The 15,703-nt window shown below is 42.6% G+C and overlaps 1 protein-coding gene across 1 annotated transcript in view; it reads right to left on the bottom strand.

The window, feature by feature from the left end:
- Nucleotides 1–5,224: 5,224 nt before the first annotated feature.
- The window catches only part of CTNNA3 (catenin alpha 3), a gene marked incomplete at its 3' end in the record, with an annotated part of 517,670 nt that continues 507,191 nt past the window's right edge, over nucleotides 5,225–15,703 (bottom strand). Inside the window, exon 17 of the mRNA XM_082002095.1 lies at nucleotides 5,225–5,512. Within this exon, the coding sequence (XP_081858221.1) occupies nucleotides 5,225–5,512 (288 nt within the window). The remainder of the gene's footprint in view (nucleotides 5,513–15,703) is intronic.

Raw genomic sequence — 15,703 nt, 5'->3', positions numbered from 1 at the left:
AAAGAGCAGTGCCAAAAAAGCACAGTCTTGCCCCACAGCTACACGACTATTTTTAGCTGCTCTTAAAACATTTGCTGTCTTCTATAAAAACAATTGGGAACTACAGCAGAAAAGTCAATGGCTCTAAAATGGCCAGGCCAATAGGAGACTGAGAGTCCAGAGGAAACATCATCCTGCGTGATATGGCATCTCTGTAGTCTCCAGCCTGCTTCAATGCAGTCATTTTCACCATCAGGAAGTAGAACATGAGTATTTCCTATCCTGTAAAAAGCTCCTCAAAAAATAAAAATGCTAGATCCATCTCTTGCGCTGCAAGCGGTCGTCTTAACTGTTCTTGGATGCAGGAGTCAAAAATTAGCCTTTCAGCTTTCAATTCCTTTGACAGTAGGAGCAAGTTTCTCCTGTTGACAGTAGACAACAGAGGCTTTGAAACATTTTCCTGGTTTGTTTTTACGTAAATCTAAAGCCATTTCTGCTTTGGCTATGTTTTGTTTTTCTCTATGCCAAGAATGCTTCCACAGAGTTGAAGTTTATTAACTGAAAGGTGGTATTTTTCATTGCGGCGATACCACTCTTGGGTGTACAACACAAAATCCGCAAGATTTTCTCATGAGCAAGTGCTAGTGCATTTTCTTCACTGTAAGAAGCAGTTCTGCAAAAAACCAACCCCTTTAACCATCTTAGGAGAAAGAGTAAGCCAGTTCTAATCATCTCTCTCCCAGGGGGGAAAAAAAAAAATGAAGTGTATAGCATTATCTGCTTGATCTTTAATTATCATTTAATTACTCTACTAATATGCTCTTAAATTGCACTCTATTGGACAATTTCAGATGGCTGCTTTGGTTATGTTAACTTTTTCTTCCCAGCACCCCAGTGGCTTTAGCAGGTTATCAGAGGGGAAGCGGTTTATTAAGGGTTGTGTATAACCAGAGCTACCTTGATGTCATAGGCACAGTTCGGTGGGATGCAGGGGAGACTCTAGAATAAGAACGGAGGTGCGGAAGAGGGCTTGGGAGAGTCATTTGTGCCTCTGTCGACCACCAGGAGCTGCTGGTGAAGACAGGAAGGATGAGGGAGGCGAATGGCACTTTTCAAGGCTGTTGGGATTCAGGGCGTTGCAAGGCTGCGAGGCCGAGAACAAAGCGGTGCTCTTGGGTACAAGATCAAGCTGTCCAGCGCCATTTTATCAAGTCCTCCTATCTCTGTACTTTCAACAACTTCCATATCCTCTGCTAAAAGCACCACCCCTGCTTACTACCCTCACTTCTCCTCTTACTCCAGGGCCCAAGACTTCTTTCCTCTCCTGTGCGCGAGCATGCATACCAATCTGTTTCTGTCCCTTCCAACGCAGGGCTTTTGTTTTGTTCTTAAATCCAATCTGAAAGAATAGGGTTTTATTTAACTCCTTACTTCCCGAGCCAAATACACAGGCAAGTCCCCAGAGTGTAACCAAGAGCGCTACTCAAGGGTTAAGTAGTACCTGGAAGCAAAAATTGCAGGCATGACCACACAGAACGAGTGAAGACACACAAGTAATTTTTTCAAAAAGAAAACTTCTAAAAGCTCATTAAAGAACTTGCTGTAGAAACACTTTTTTCTTAAATGCCTCAATCGTGGACCCACAGAAAATAAGCACCGTAAAAAGTCTTCTCAAATGAGCTGAAGACCTTTTAAAACAATCTGGAACCTCAGACCTGCATGCTGTTGTCTTCAGTATAGGTGCAGCTGTAGAGCTTTGCGAGTGATACCTGGTTAAGTTGGGGGGGTGGGTGTGAGTATGTTGGTGTAAGTGCGGATGGGGTTGCCACATCTGTTCCCCACCGTCCTCTCCCCTGCCACCCTCCAAGAAAAAGCCAGTTGGTTGCGTCAGAAGTTTTTACCGCACACAAAAGCGGGGCTCTGGCGGTGGGCAGAGGTAGAGGGACGTGCGGTTTTACATTTCCCGAGGGCCCAAGAGGTGAGAGGACTTTTGTTACTTACTGGGAATGGCTCACTAACTCAAGGCAATAATGAATTAATTGGGACAAACTGCAAACTATGCTCAGCTCAATCTGCAGTGACAGAAACTGCTGTTTAGAATCACTAAATACTAAAGGAAACAATATCAGCAGTGAGAGCAGAGTGACACAACCATTTTTATTAAAAAAATAAAAATTCAACAGCTTTGGGATTTGTGGAAATTACTCAAATGTGGCCTCTTGTACTAATGTGCTTCAACTATGAAAAATACCCTCTATCCCATTTTTTTAGTGCTCCACTGAATTACTTCTAAATAAAATTGCCTTCAATTGTCCATCATACTTTGCTCTGTAATGGGGAAGAGGACAAAGCAAGCTAATGAAATAATTTGAGCTGCTGAGGTGGGAAAACCTTGCAAAGCTGCAGCCAAGAGCATAGTTTAAGGGCCACGCTGCTATGCTATGGCCATCATGTGAATGCAGAGTCAAAGCAACAATGGAGTGAAAAAGTACACACTCTGAAAAGGGGCTAGGAAGGAAATGAGTAGATTGTGGGATGAATTGAGTAGCTGCTTTTGAATAAACTTACTGAGCAGCACATCATCCTTTAGCATTACTAATAGCGGTAAAGAATTGGTAGTTCCCTGCTTTGCAGACCTGCCGAGGGCGGCAATGAGCTAAGACACTGGGCTTTTTTCATCTCCAGGCCTCCTTTCTTATCCCTCTCCCTCTTTAGGCAGGAACAAACTTTACTGTGTTATGTTTTCACTTGGGTTTGAACTTTAGCCAAGAAAAAGAAGTCTAGATATAATTAACTTATCATTCTTTTGCGTTTACTTGTTCATTTAGAGGGCTGTTTTTTGCCTACATAATAGGAATAGTATTTGAAGTTGGGATCAAACTGGCTATCGAGTATGGCCAGGATAAGCGTAGTGACTAGTGTTGCAGGAAAGAGCATTAAATTAAGCAATAAACTGTACTTTAGTGCTACTAATGCTACCAAAACTCTCACTTAAACCAGACTAATAGAGTACGCTTAGTGTGCCGTAAGGCTGGCACTCCTATAAGCAAGCCCGGCAGGCTTCTGAACTGGGTGTTGGAGACCAAGAAGGAGAGAGAGGTTTTTAAAAAAAAAAAAAAAAAAAAAAAAAAATTAAACCCCACAATACTGGAAAACATCTTCGCAGTGGTGCATATGCTTTTTATTAATGATGTGATAACAAGACATTAGCTTGCATACATTTGATGTCAAGGTCACCCTATCAAAGGTATAACCCAGAAACGGGAGAGTTTATTAAGAGAGTAACAGTGCCCCAAAACAAGGTTAGATCAACTCACCTGCTGGCTGCGTGGACCTGAACCTTGCTGGGGGAGTAGGTAGTCTAAGGGGTAGGCCGGAAGCAGAACTACTATGTGGAGATTTTTGGCTTTTAGGTGTGACAGGAAGGTGCACTCTCCTGATCCCTGTACCACACAGAGTCTTTATATCAGCTCTGCCTAGTATGCCAGCAGACCTACTGAAAGTAAGTTGTATGACCCGCTCTGTATCGCCTCCGTGCGCTCCACTTGACCATTAGCCGCTTCCCACTCGGTTGCCCCAAGAGGACTAGCACAGAGCTATCCATGTTACTGAGATTGTGATGCAAACGTGCTGGAGGGAATCCAAGTTGGAAAGAAGTTAATTTTCTTCCAAACTTCTCCTTTTGTTTCATTTAACAGATAGTAAAGTCAGGGAAGGTGGAACAGCGATCTAAAATTTTTAATTCACTATAGGCTTCACATGGGGTTTCCAAACCAACAGCCTAGAAATTATACTGCTCCACTGTCCTGAGCTTAGAGAGAGAGTGGCCCCCCCAAAAGGAAAAAGTTACTTTTGCTGCCCATGTTGTGCTAGGTAGGTGCACTGCTGTGCAAAACATGGTAATAAATGACATGGAGCAGTAGCCCATAGTCGGGAGCTGCCTTGTAATGGCAGTCAATGACGCATCGTGAAGTTCTGGCATTTGAGGGAGCCCTTTCACCTTAGCAAATATAAAAAACATACTTAATTGCCTAGCAAAGACATCTTGAGTAACAACTGGACTCCGGGAAAACTTAGTGACATGGCAGGAGAGACACGTCAGTGTCTTTTAAAAAAAAAAAAAAAAATCGGTCTAAATGGATTTTTGGATTCCTTTAGAAAAATTTACTTTCACTGAGTATTTTACAGAAGCCTAGTGCTAATCGGAGGCTAACGCCGCTTAACGTTCACTTTGTACTTTGAGATACAGCGCAGCCATGTAGCAAGTCGCTTACCGGCACAGTCCTGCATTTAGGACTCTACTAATCCTAAGGAAAAGTAATTTAAATCGCTACAGTTACCTGGCAAAAATCTCATCATTCCTAGGATTCAAGATACGTGTATTTCACACACAGAGCTGGAGAGTAATGATGTATTTCATATTCTTTTTTGCAGCAATTAGGAAAGTTGGGGGTTTTTTGTTAGTATCCGATTTATCTGAACTTCCGAATGTTAAGTCAGCAGATTTATTAGGGCCCACAGAACAGAGTACGAAGCAGAACGCAGATTAACGCTAATGTTTCAAAAGGCTTTTAAGAACTGTTACTACCGCTATGCTGCGGTCAATGCTTTTTTTATTACGTTATTATATCTATGTTGTTAAAGCACTTTTTGTGTTTCATCAAACATTTTCAAACTTAACATTTCCAAGGCTGGGCCTTGGATGAGGGGAGATCTTTAGATCTTTCAATCTAGATACAAGGGAAGGGCCCAGACTCTCAGCCAGCATCCAGCAGTCCATCTGATTTGATCACGGTGTAACGATACCGATGAAAGATCTGACCCAATAAACATGACGTTTAAAAAGCCGTACGTCACAAGAGACATGCAGTTGAGTATTGGCCACATCCACGCCGGCGAAGGAACGCCTAAGCCTAGCGAATGCAGCGTGACTTTGGGCAGGTTGGCACGTTGCATCCTCCTGTCCAACTACAGCACGGTCCTGTGATGTACCACTCAAAGTGCTCTGCTGGAAACAGGCCAGTATAAAGACATGATGGTTTGTCACTGAGACAAGAGAATGGGTATGTTTTTTCAACTGTGTGCTGCTAAGTAATCCAGCTGCATTTTCACATAATTTAAGCAAGTGTTATCTTTCAGATTTAGTGAAAAGCAAAACATTAACACATATAATTATTAAATAAGTAGGGGAAAAGATGAAAAATAATCAGAAATTCAAGGTAAGAACACAAAAAACGGCAGAATCTTAGACTATTTCTCTGCCTCTGAATTCACTCATGACTTGAACAGGATGGATTCTCTTCTTTGCAGAACCTTTTCTGACAGCGGCATAAATTTCTTCTGGCTTTTCTCTTTTGATTAGGGGCTTCTTCTCTGGAGCCTTCATTCTCCACATCACAACAGGATGTCGTGGGCCAGCAGGACTCTGAATCTTGATAATCTTTGTGGATGCAATATAGGACATCTTCACCGTCTGCACCACTGCGTTCATTAAATTTTTGGCAGCCTGAATTAGCGAAGTGACGCTATCCAGCTGCAATAAGAAACAGAAACGTTAGCCTAGGAAGCTGGTCTGCTTTTAATCATAATATGCTGAGGCATAAACAACAGTTAACAAGTAAGACTAACGTGCCAATCCCCGATTTCTTTGTTTTTCCCTTGGTGTGTTTGATCGTTATATTTATGTTCCACTGCTCAGATGTAAAAGGGATATATAGAAATTTGTGCTGGTGGAATAGAAATGCTTATGTAGAGAATGTTTGTTCTTTCCTTTTTTTTCAAACATGACTTTGTGATGCTTGTCTGCAGGGTATCATCGCAATTACTACTGATGGGGTCATGAAACCACCTCAGAAGAGCTATGAAAATGAGACCCGTTACTTCCTTTGTATCACCACTAGGCAAATTCTCCAGCTGCTCACGTCATGTTCCAGGCTTCCACACATGCTCCAGCGCAAACGCTAGGTCAAAGGAATCCATCAGGTGAGAGGAGCGTGTTACTGTCTATGTGTCGATTGTGTAACACTGTGTATATATGTGCACAGAAATGCAAATAAGCCACTAATAACAATGCAGCCAAGGGGCTGGAGTTAGTTGCATTTTGAAAACACCTCTGAACTGGCAAGAGGAAAACCTCAGTTAGTACCATGTTTACTGCTTCTCTCCAGAAGTGCAAAAAAATGTTAGCAATTCCGCCCCACCACCACCCCTCCGCCCCCTGGTTAAAATACTTTGAGAGCTGGTTGAACGCACGCATGCTGGCAAACTGACATTACCTCTATAAGTTGAGAAAAGGTATAAAATTTACCAGACGGCCTCTAAAGTTCATTCCTTGCTGCAGCATGTGAGCTTTTTTTTAGAAAGGATTTATGGTTTATACTAGTTGGGTAATCTTTGGATTGGCAGCATTTTAACCTAAGATAGCAGGTGTTTGGGGCCTGTGATTTTAAAGTCAACTTGAGCGAAGCAGGCTGCCTAGCCCCTCTGCTAGGTTCAGCAGTACAACATAGCTTTCGCAATACTATTTGATGTGAAGCTCAAAGCATGAGACGACTGCCATGCCTAAAGCTTATTTCAAATGCTGCTTTTAATCCAAACATGTTATACGCTTCCAGGCTGTCGGTGAGGTGTTCTGCTCAGAGAGCTTGTCACTGCGCTCCCGCTACATCTTCAGTCCCCAGCATAACCCTTTTTCTGGGGAAGCCAACTAGTGGTGTAGCATTAGCTCACTGGCAGATGAACGGACGTCCTGGCTAACTCTGAAACGGCTGAATACTCGCTGTCACAAGATACCATCTTTGGTTAGAAGGAATGAGGAGGAGAGAGAGACAAAGTAGCGAACAAACTTTTTTTCTCTCGTGCTAACTAACTGGAAGATTAATTATGCACAGACACATGTATGCGCACACCGATTTTACTTATCTGTTGTTTTCTAGAACAGCCGACAGCTTCTTAAGAGCTTTGAATGATCTTTTTTTGATCCCCAAGGGGACAAATTGGTGGCATCACACGAGCTCACTTTTCTAGTGTTGGCTGTATAGTAACACCACTATGAGGCTGCTTGTGCACCAGAGAGGGCAAAAGAAAAGATAGCGCCGTTTCTATGGCAGAAGGTGTACGGGCTTAAGGGGCAGGATTTTTCCTGAAGGATCTTGGTGACTTCAGTCTCTGTAATCTTCCCACTTTTTTGAAGTTGCCTGGAGTTAGAGCAGTGTCTTAGTGTCCATGTTCCCCCTCGGTTTTCTGCATGCATCTCATGCTGGTCTTAATTCTATACGGAAAATACAGCTATTGGGGGGGGGGGGGGGCTGTATGTGTAAGGGTGTATTTCTTAACTGAATTGAAAATTTTGGACAAGCTTTTAGAAGATGGACATGTACTACAGATGATATGAAATGAATCAGGCCATACATTTGATCTTTTTTTTGTCTCTAGAGAGCAGCTGTTTTTATACTTCAATGCCAGTAGCATTATAGAGTTTGCTGTAAAGGTATTGTTCTTCTATAAATCTAATGCGCTCGAGGACTGTCTTCACTCGGCTGCTTTTATCTCAGGTACTCGGCAGGCTCTTTGAGGTCTCCTAACATATCCAGGAAAACAGATTAAATGCTATTTGGCATAAATGAAAGATTGGCAAGATACTCATTGAGCATTTAAGTTTGTTTCATTTAGAGAGATGTAGCTGCAAACTCTTCCATGTGTAGCAAGGGGCACACAAAGATTCACTAGCAAAACTAAAAGCTGTTGCATCTTTGCGTGACTCCCACTTCTGCTCTTTTGGCACTTTTCATGGAGACATGACATTCCAGCCTCCACGCTGCACGGGTCTGACTGTGTCAGTCAAGACAGTAATTCATGAGAGGATTTAGGAAAATCCCTATCCTTGCTGTACCTTTCCTCACACGTCAATCTGTCCTGTGAGCATTAGTACTTTTGTTTCTGTTGCAAAAGGAATACAGGAAGAGTCTATATAAACACTGTAACTTCCTATTGTGGTAGAAGATGATAATTTATTAAAAAACCCCAATTGTCCAAACCCTGCCACCAACAAAAATGAGACTGGCAGCACTCCTGCTGAAATAGACTCTCGTCTCCAGTGCTGGCGTTCCTCTTCTGTAACGAGCCCTGTGTGGAAGTAAGCAAACTCTCCGCTGAATAACAAAGCTGAAGAAAAGGGAGTTCAGAAAAAACTCCATTTTGAAACTTTATTTTGCACTTGTTCACGTGCGTTACATTTTTCACACGTCTTGGCAGTAATAGGAATCCATTACTGTAAGGCACTCAACAATACAGTAACTGAGATTTTTTATTCAATGTTCAGAACGACTGAGAGAATCATGACTTGGAATTGACTCTGTCAAAGTATTTTTCTGTCCAGTATACTAAGAAACGCTTGCCTTGTCTTGTGTTGGTAGGAGTTGTTTCTGTAGCAGTTAAACAAATGGAGAACTTCCTTACTCGCAAAGCGTGCAGATTTACTCGCAAAGCGTGCAGATGAGTCAGTCTCCTGCTCGCACTCTTTACGCAGATTTGCAGAGGCCATCTCTGACATAAGAAGTGTCAGACAATAGCTGTAAGAGACTCGGCGAAACAATACTCTTGAAACATCTCTTGATACATAACCTGCAAGCCTGCTACAAGGCCAGTTGTGGTACTCTGGATTGGTCTGCTGTGAGCATTCTCTCTTTTTTTTTTTTTTTTTTTTTTGGCAGGGAACTTCAGTTCTACTATTTGACAAAGCACAGATGTATCAAGAGGCTGCTTACAATCTCCCAAGTCCTGTTTACAGGATTAACCAGGCTTTCATTCTTCCTACAGCTGAAAACTAAGAACCGAGTCTCAAGTCTGAACTTAAAATTCTTTTGGAAACAAGGTCAGTTATTAAAAATTATTAAAAAACACATTCCTAGAAGCAAATTTCCTTTGTTATACTGTACTGAGACACTAAGACTGAATTTTTATTTTTTTGACAACTACTTCTGAAGATTACATGAACTCTGTATTTCTATGAAGAGTGGTGGGCTGTTGAGTCGCGCTGCGTTTAAGGTAAGCGGTACTTACTACACGGTCCTTTTAATGTTCTTCTGGCCTTCTTACTATGTGTAACAATTTGCTCTTGTGAATTATTTTATGGTTCTTTCGCTATGGTTGCTATAGAAAATGAAGTGATTTAATCCATTAAGATTAAAAGTAGCTGAACAGTCCAGGTAAACGGTTAAGAGTGAAATCCTGACTGTTGAAGACATCGGCGTTTTCCTTGGCGGGGGCCAGGATTTTAACGCTAGTTACCTGCCTTGTTTTCTGAGCTGAGGATGTTTACATTTCCACAGTTTTTTCTCCACCAAGAACAGTGGTTATTTGATTTTAATGAAAATGACAATCTTAGTGGTAGCAGTGACACCATGAAAGGTGGGTGTTCAAGCGAGCACAAGAAAAAAGTTCAGGAGTTGGAAGCACCTCGTTAACTGCCAGATGATACGTCAAACCCATTGTGGATTCAATGCCAGTACAGCTTTATATATATAGAATAAGCCAAAGGGAGAGCTGCCATTGCGGTTCTTTTTTCCCCATTACTTTTGCCCGCCTCTGCTTTGCCTCTGGAGTATCGGAGAGATTTCATCCCAATTTGTGGAACTGGCCTCAGGAAATCTGCCTTCCTGAGTGGGTAGTCTGGGGGTGCTTATTTTCAGTGAGCTGAACTTTCCTAAAAACGTGGCTAGTCTGTTGGTTCTCTCTCCATCTAGTCATTACAGTATACACCTCAAGGGTACCTGGGGTCTGTTTTGCGTTTCACCCATTCTTCTGGTGGGGGAAATTGAATCTAAGGAAATGACTAACTAACCATTACTAGAACCTGCCTCAGGCTGTGTAAGATTCAAAGAACTGAACTTGAGTCCTATTATGAGACCAAGCCGTGTGTCCAAGTTTAAACGATAAACAACCTAAGTACTGTAAAATGGTTTCCCTGAAACACCATAATGGAACATATGCTTAGGCAGGCGGTTAGCTCAGTCCCCCCCAAAAACTGCCGCTTTCACTTGCAGGCAGCTTTTAAAAAAAGGAAACTATTTTTTTTAAAAAAACGGGTCCCTGAGAAAAAGAGAGTAATAGTTTTAAATAAAACTTTGCCCTTTGTGAAGAAAGGGAGTGCTTGTTGCAATAATCTTTTACATGTGCTGAGGGTAGGAACTATGAAATGTATCCTGATTTTGCTAAGTAGCAAAGTAATTATTATTAGCAGAAGTTAACTTGTCTTGTAGCGCACGTTACCAGAAAGACTTCTTGCTGCTTTAAATGCGTGTTTGGTTTTGGGTTTTTGGGGGTTTTTTTTGGGTAGATGCAGTTTAGAAAGCAATAGCAACTGAAGCTGTCTGGCCAGTAACTAACAGGAAAAAACATACCCCTTGCTTTGCTTCCAAAGGCCAGGAATTTGCTTTTTATTGTTTTCAGAATCAAATACTGATGATATAAAAAGTGATTTTATGCGCAGTGTAAGGCCCTACAAGTAGCCTTCCGCTGTTAGTTCAGAAAAATTGAACAAGTTCCCAGTGACGTGGAGAAATACCAGCAAGGAGAAACAAAGTCCCCGAACAAGGAGCAGTAGCTGCGGAGTTACAAGCAGGGCAGCGGTACTGCAGTCAGTGGAACAAACTGCCTACTTAGAATAAATCAAGTGGGCTGTTACAGGAGCCGATATTTCAATATGATTGCCAGCTTGCTGCCTAGCCCTCTGTTCCCATTCCTCAGTCCTACAGCAGCTGCAGGTAGGAAGCCGTTCTGCCCATCTTGACTTTCTTTTTGAGGAGGAACAAGCAAACCTGAACAGAAACCCTAGAAGGAACGAAAATGCACTGCGCACCATCCTCTCCCCTGCCAAAGGAGCTGCTCTTAGACTTCAGCAAAATGCCAGCACTGCGGTGTGGCTCCTCTCTAGCAGTCACTGAAAAACCTTTGACTGTAGCGAAGGCGCCGAGCAGCTTGCCGGCTGCCACTGTCCTTGCATGTTGGCCGACACATGATTTTCCTGGGGTATGGTTATCCAAGGATTGGGACTGTCTCAGCCAAAGGCCTGGTGCCATCTACAGCTACCCCTGCCTTGTATTTTTCTATGTGCTAGCTTGCAGCTTTGACTCCACGTGCTTTTACTGCGGTAGAGCCTTCAAAGCTGAACCACGTTCAAAGCAAGAGCGTCCAGGCAACTTTTGATTTGTAAGTGAAAAGAAACCTCTAACTTCACGCTTCAAGGCGGGACTTAGAAGTACTGGAGCACCTACATTTGGCACTAAAGAAGGACAACCAATAACGACTAAGTAAGTCTGGTTCTTGAGATGCCAACAGGAAGGGTCGAAGATAAATCAAATGAGACAGTTCCAGCAAAACCAGTGTGAAACAGCCTTCAGTGCAGCGCAGGTAAGGCTGGCTAACCTGAGACATCTTTTCAATGCCATTTATCAAATTCTGTGATACTCTGAGAACTCCCTCTTCCAGATTTCTGTTTCCTTTTTAGGGCCAAAAAGCTTTGTCTGCCTTGCCAAATACAATATAAAATGAAATACAAAAAGAAAATGACTATAAATAGCACAAAACAGAACTGCCTGGCAGAAGTCAGAGGGCACAATGCTCACATATAAGATGTGTTAATTTTCTGCCCTGTGATAGAAGTGTCTTTATTTAAAGCCACTGCTGGAAAAAACGGCAAGCTCTCAACAGGCAAGCCTATCGTTGTGCAGTACTTGTAAATGAATTATCAGATTATCTACATAAATGAATGCAATTACTGTCAATCTGCATACTGCAAATGTTACCCTGTTATTTTGTGCCTGAAGAGGCACAAATTAATTCTAATTAATAGAAGGACTTGTCTCTTTCCTGTTTCATCACACCCGGTGAAAGCTTACCGACTCCTCACCATTTTTACTTGTGCAACTTACTTAACTGGCAATGCCAGCTTTTTTAAAAAATATTGTATTTTAAAAATAAAGTATGTTCTGGGAGCATGAAAGACTAAGTAGTGATGAAGGAACTTTTAATGCATGAAGGAAAAAAAAAAGCCACAACCAAGCTGCAGTGGATGAAGAATTAGAAGCTAACGATTCACGCATTTCTTCTTCCTCTCTGTTTCTGTACAGGACCCTTTTATAACCGCAAGGCAGGTGTGTCCGCGTAACTGCAGTAGGAGACAGGTAAGATTACATGGCCTGAAGTCAAAAAGACACTAATTGAGGAGAGGACTATTACCTGGATGCTGTCCGAAGCGCTCCAGCTGCCCCAGGCACATTTAACCTCTATGCTCATGGTATGGCAGGGGTATTAATTTTAAGCAAGAAATATTCTAGGGGAGGTTGTCAGAGAAGTGTGACGGGGAAGACAAAGGACAAGGGCACAGGGGCCTCAGATGAAGAACAACCACAGACGGTAACGTGATACAGAGAGTATGAGCTGCGTTTCTGGATTAGAACATACTTTTTCATATGCATAATGCTCGCTCTTTGTTGTCGTGGGACTGAGTGAGTCCTGAATGGAACTACAGCGGCAGTTGCCAGTACCTCCGCAGGTACAGTGCTTCTATGGGCGAGAATCCATCTTCCTGCTGACAGAGATACAGGTGCCCTTACACCGTGGCACTGCTGGCCCACTACTCGACAGCAGTAGGTAAGCTTACTCTGTAACGCCATGGTAAGTCTACTGTACTTTCTCCTCCACAGCTTCATCCAGAAGAAGATAGATACTGGTAAGAAAGACAGATGTTGAGACTTAGCGCTACTTGAAGACGACAGTTCTTTCTTTTACACATTGACGAATGTGTAATTTGTTAAGACTACATTCTCTGCTCTTCAGACCTGGTCTTTAGCCTTCAACAGAGGATTTTTTTTTCCACGAATTGCTACTCTTCTCGTGAGGAAAAAAAAAAAAAAAATTTCAAAATTCCTTACGGACGATTTAAGTAAGAGATCCTTGGGCACAGGTTCTTACTGTCAAAGGAAGTGCGGGGTGGATGGAAGTGCCATCTTACATCTGTACAATGGTGCTTTTATGTGTGGATTTGTGGTCTGTCACTAGCTTTTGTTCAATCGTTCTCGCTTTGTACAGCAAAGTTGACTTGCCGGCGTGGGAGTTGATACTAAGCATCTGAATGTGGAAATCTGTAATTTCTCACAGGAGAGGAGCTTTCCTCCTCAGCAGAGGTAACAGAAGGGAACTGCGAGGAGCAAACAGGCAGCTGAGGGATGATGACCAAGAAGTGGGTAGTTCCATCCCAAGCGTACATGCACGTGGGTACAGAAGAGGGAAATCGCACGGAAGCAGTGAAAGCAACAAACAGAGCAACCTGTAAGTATGTTTATTTCCTATCGCCCTTTCTAATATGCTTTTTTCCTGTAGGAGATCCTCCCTATCCAGAGCAAGGATACAGTTTCAGGTGTTTACTTAGTAAATGTAGTAGTGTTGCATAAAAGAAAAACCCAACCCTCTTGGACTGGAAGAGTGAAATCCAGCTGCCTGAGCAGAAACTTGACAGATAATCAGGGCACAGATGTGCTGCCTGCCTATTTTCTGCAGTTTTCTCCTTACTATGCTCCCACATCTCGGCGGGGGGAAGAGACCTCTGGGCACACTTCTGCAGAACTTCGTTCTGTCACCTTTTCCAAGGCCAGCTAGCCTACGCTATGAAATTCTAAAGCCCCCACCTGGATTTTCAAAACCAGAATGTGCTCCAGCTTTTACCAAAGGCAATTCAATAATCAGGCATTTTCTACCAGTCGTAAATTTCTCTCTCTCTGCTTATCACTTTACCCATACAACACATTTTTAATTCCCACATTCTCCTAAAATTGAACCAAGTCAAGTCAAACACAAAGAATTCGTTTACAGATAGATTAGGACGAGCCTTCTAGGAAAGCCATTTTCATGTAACCACAATTTTAATTGAACAGCTGAGCACAGTTGATCGTGAATGCCCTCCTCCTCCCAATAACAGACAGTTAGACCAGTGAGACCTTTTTGGGTTTTGGTATAAATTTTTTTTTTATAACCACTGATGCCAATCAGGTGTGTGTCCACTGACTTAGGGCACAGATCTTCTGGAGCACTGGCTAGCAGTTCTCCTCTCTTTTATAGGCCTAACAATATCATCACCCGTACTTTAAAATAAATAAATAAAGAAATAAAGAAACAAAGCAAGCAGTAACTGTTGGAGCATTTTCCACGATTGCTTTAACAGAGTAACAACCTGAGTAACACTCTGACTCCCCAAAACACTTCCAAAACTGTCCAGGAGTCTAAGCACGTTCTCAATTTCCACTGACTCCAAGCTAAGCACCAGTTTAGGTGTGTTTATTATTGAACTGGGACTGAACAAGTAATTGCCTTCCTGAACTGGAACTTCTGCATGCAGACAGTGTACGTCCTCATCTCCACTCCCTGAAACAGGATTAAGAAAGATCTATATAGGCACCCCTCCAGGATTTATAAATGAGGTTAAGTTTGGGTTTTCCAGTTTTAGAATTAGAATTTTTGCAGCAGGATTATGTACGTCCCACTGTTGAGCTATGGGTGACACAATAAAAGGGCCAAGAAAACAATGGGAGTATCATTACAGCGGGAGAGAAAAAGAGCAAGAATCCAACTAGGCTTCCAAAGTTTCTTGCAGCAAGTCCACCAGTCAGTTGTGCTCACTAATGGAAACGGGACCAGGAAAATTACAGACCGTAAGTAGGTATTCAAGGCAGTATGCAGATTATTGTAGGTCAAGGATCCATGTGACCCCAAATTTGCCAACTGGAATCAGCTAAGCATTGTGATGTGCAAGAGGCTGTCTCTTTCAGTGAGTTTTGTAAGCAAATAAAGTTAATCTGTTTGTGCATTTGTCAGTCCTCCAGTAACTTACTAATTAGCTACTCTCAGATTTGCAAATTTCAGAGACAAAATGCCAAAAGAAGAATGAATGCCAAAGACAAATCCCTACCGGATCACAAAATCGGAGACTGTAGAGGAAGGAAGGAAGTGTCTGAAATGAGAGGTGCCAGAGAAGACAAGACGGACACAGCCCAAGGCTTGCTGGCTCCAAAGCGGGGGGCCGGCAGCTTGTCGGCATGCGCTGCGCAGTCGGTATCTGCACCGCTGCTGCTTGTTGCACAGCTGTAGCACCCTTGGGGGGGTGTGGGGGGCATGGCAGATTCAAGGCTTGCTCACTGGAGCTATGTATCCGTCTGTCTAGCTACCTGTCTCGTCCATCTATCAATCACGATCAGGGGGAGCATGTTAGAAGCACAGAAGTTTGGATAAGCAGCACTATTACTCAAAGAAGATGCGAACAGTTTATGTTCAGGTAAGCAGGACAATGAAGTACTGGAACAAGGCCTCTAAGCACAGAGGGATATGTGGATGTCTGTTGTGTGGGACCATTGCAGGTAGGTTACAGGCAACAAGGGGAAGTTGAGAGCATCGATAGCAGAGCACAGGTGCACAAACAGCATGAAACAATGAAATCTGGCTTTACTAACACCCTAACTGCTCATCGAACTGCTTGTAAAAAGAAGAAATAAATAAACCTGATTAAATTACAGTGCAACTGAGAACAAGTCTTAGCTTCAGAAAGTAGACATTCAATTCAAAATTACTTACCTGTAGGTTCCAGAGGTCTCTGAATTATCATTTGAATAGCTGACAAAAATCAGCGTTTCGCATCTCACATCAGCAACATAGGGTTCATTTCTGACGAGTTTAT

Source organism: Phaethon aethereus (genome assembly GCF_964289735.1).
Source record: "Phaethon aethereus genome assembly, chromosome: 7".
In the NCBI taxonomy this organism is placed as follows: Eukaryota; Metazoa; Chordata; class Aves; order Phaethontiformes; family Phaethontidae; genus Phaethon; species Phaethon aethereus.
The sequence above is the reverse complement of the archived record's forward strand: the minus strand, read 5'-3'. Positions and strand labels throughout refer to the sequence as shown.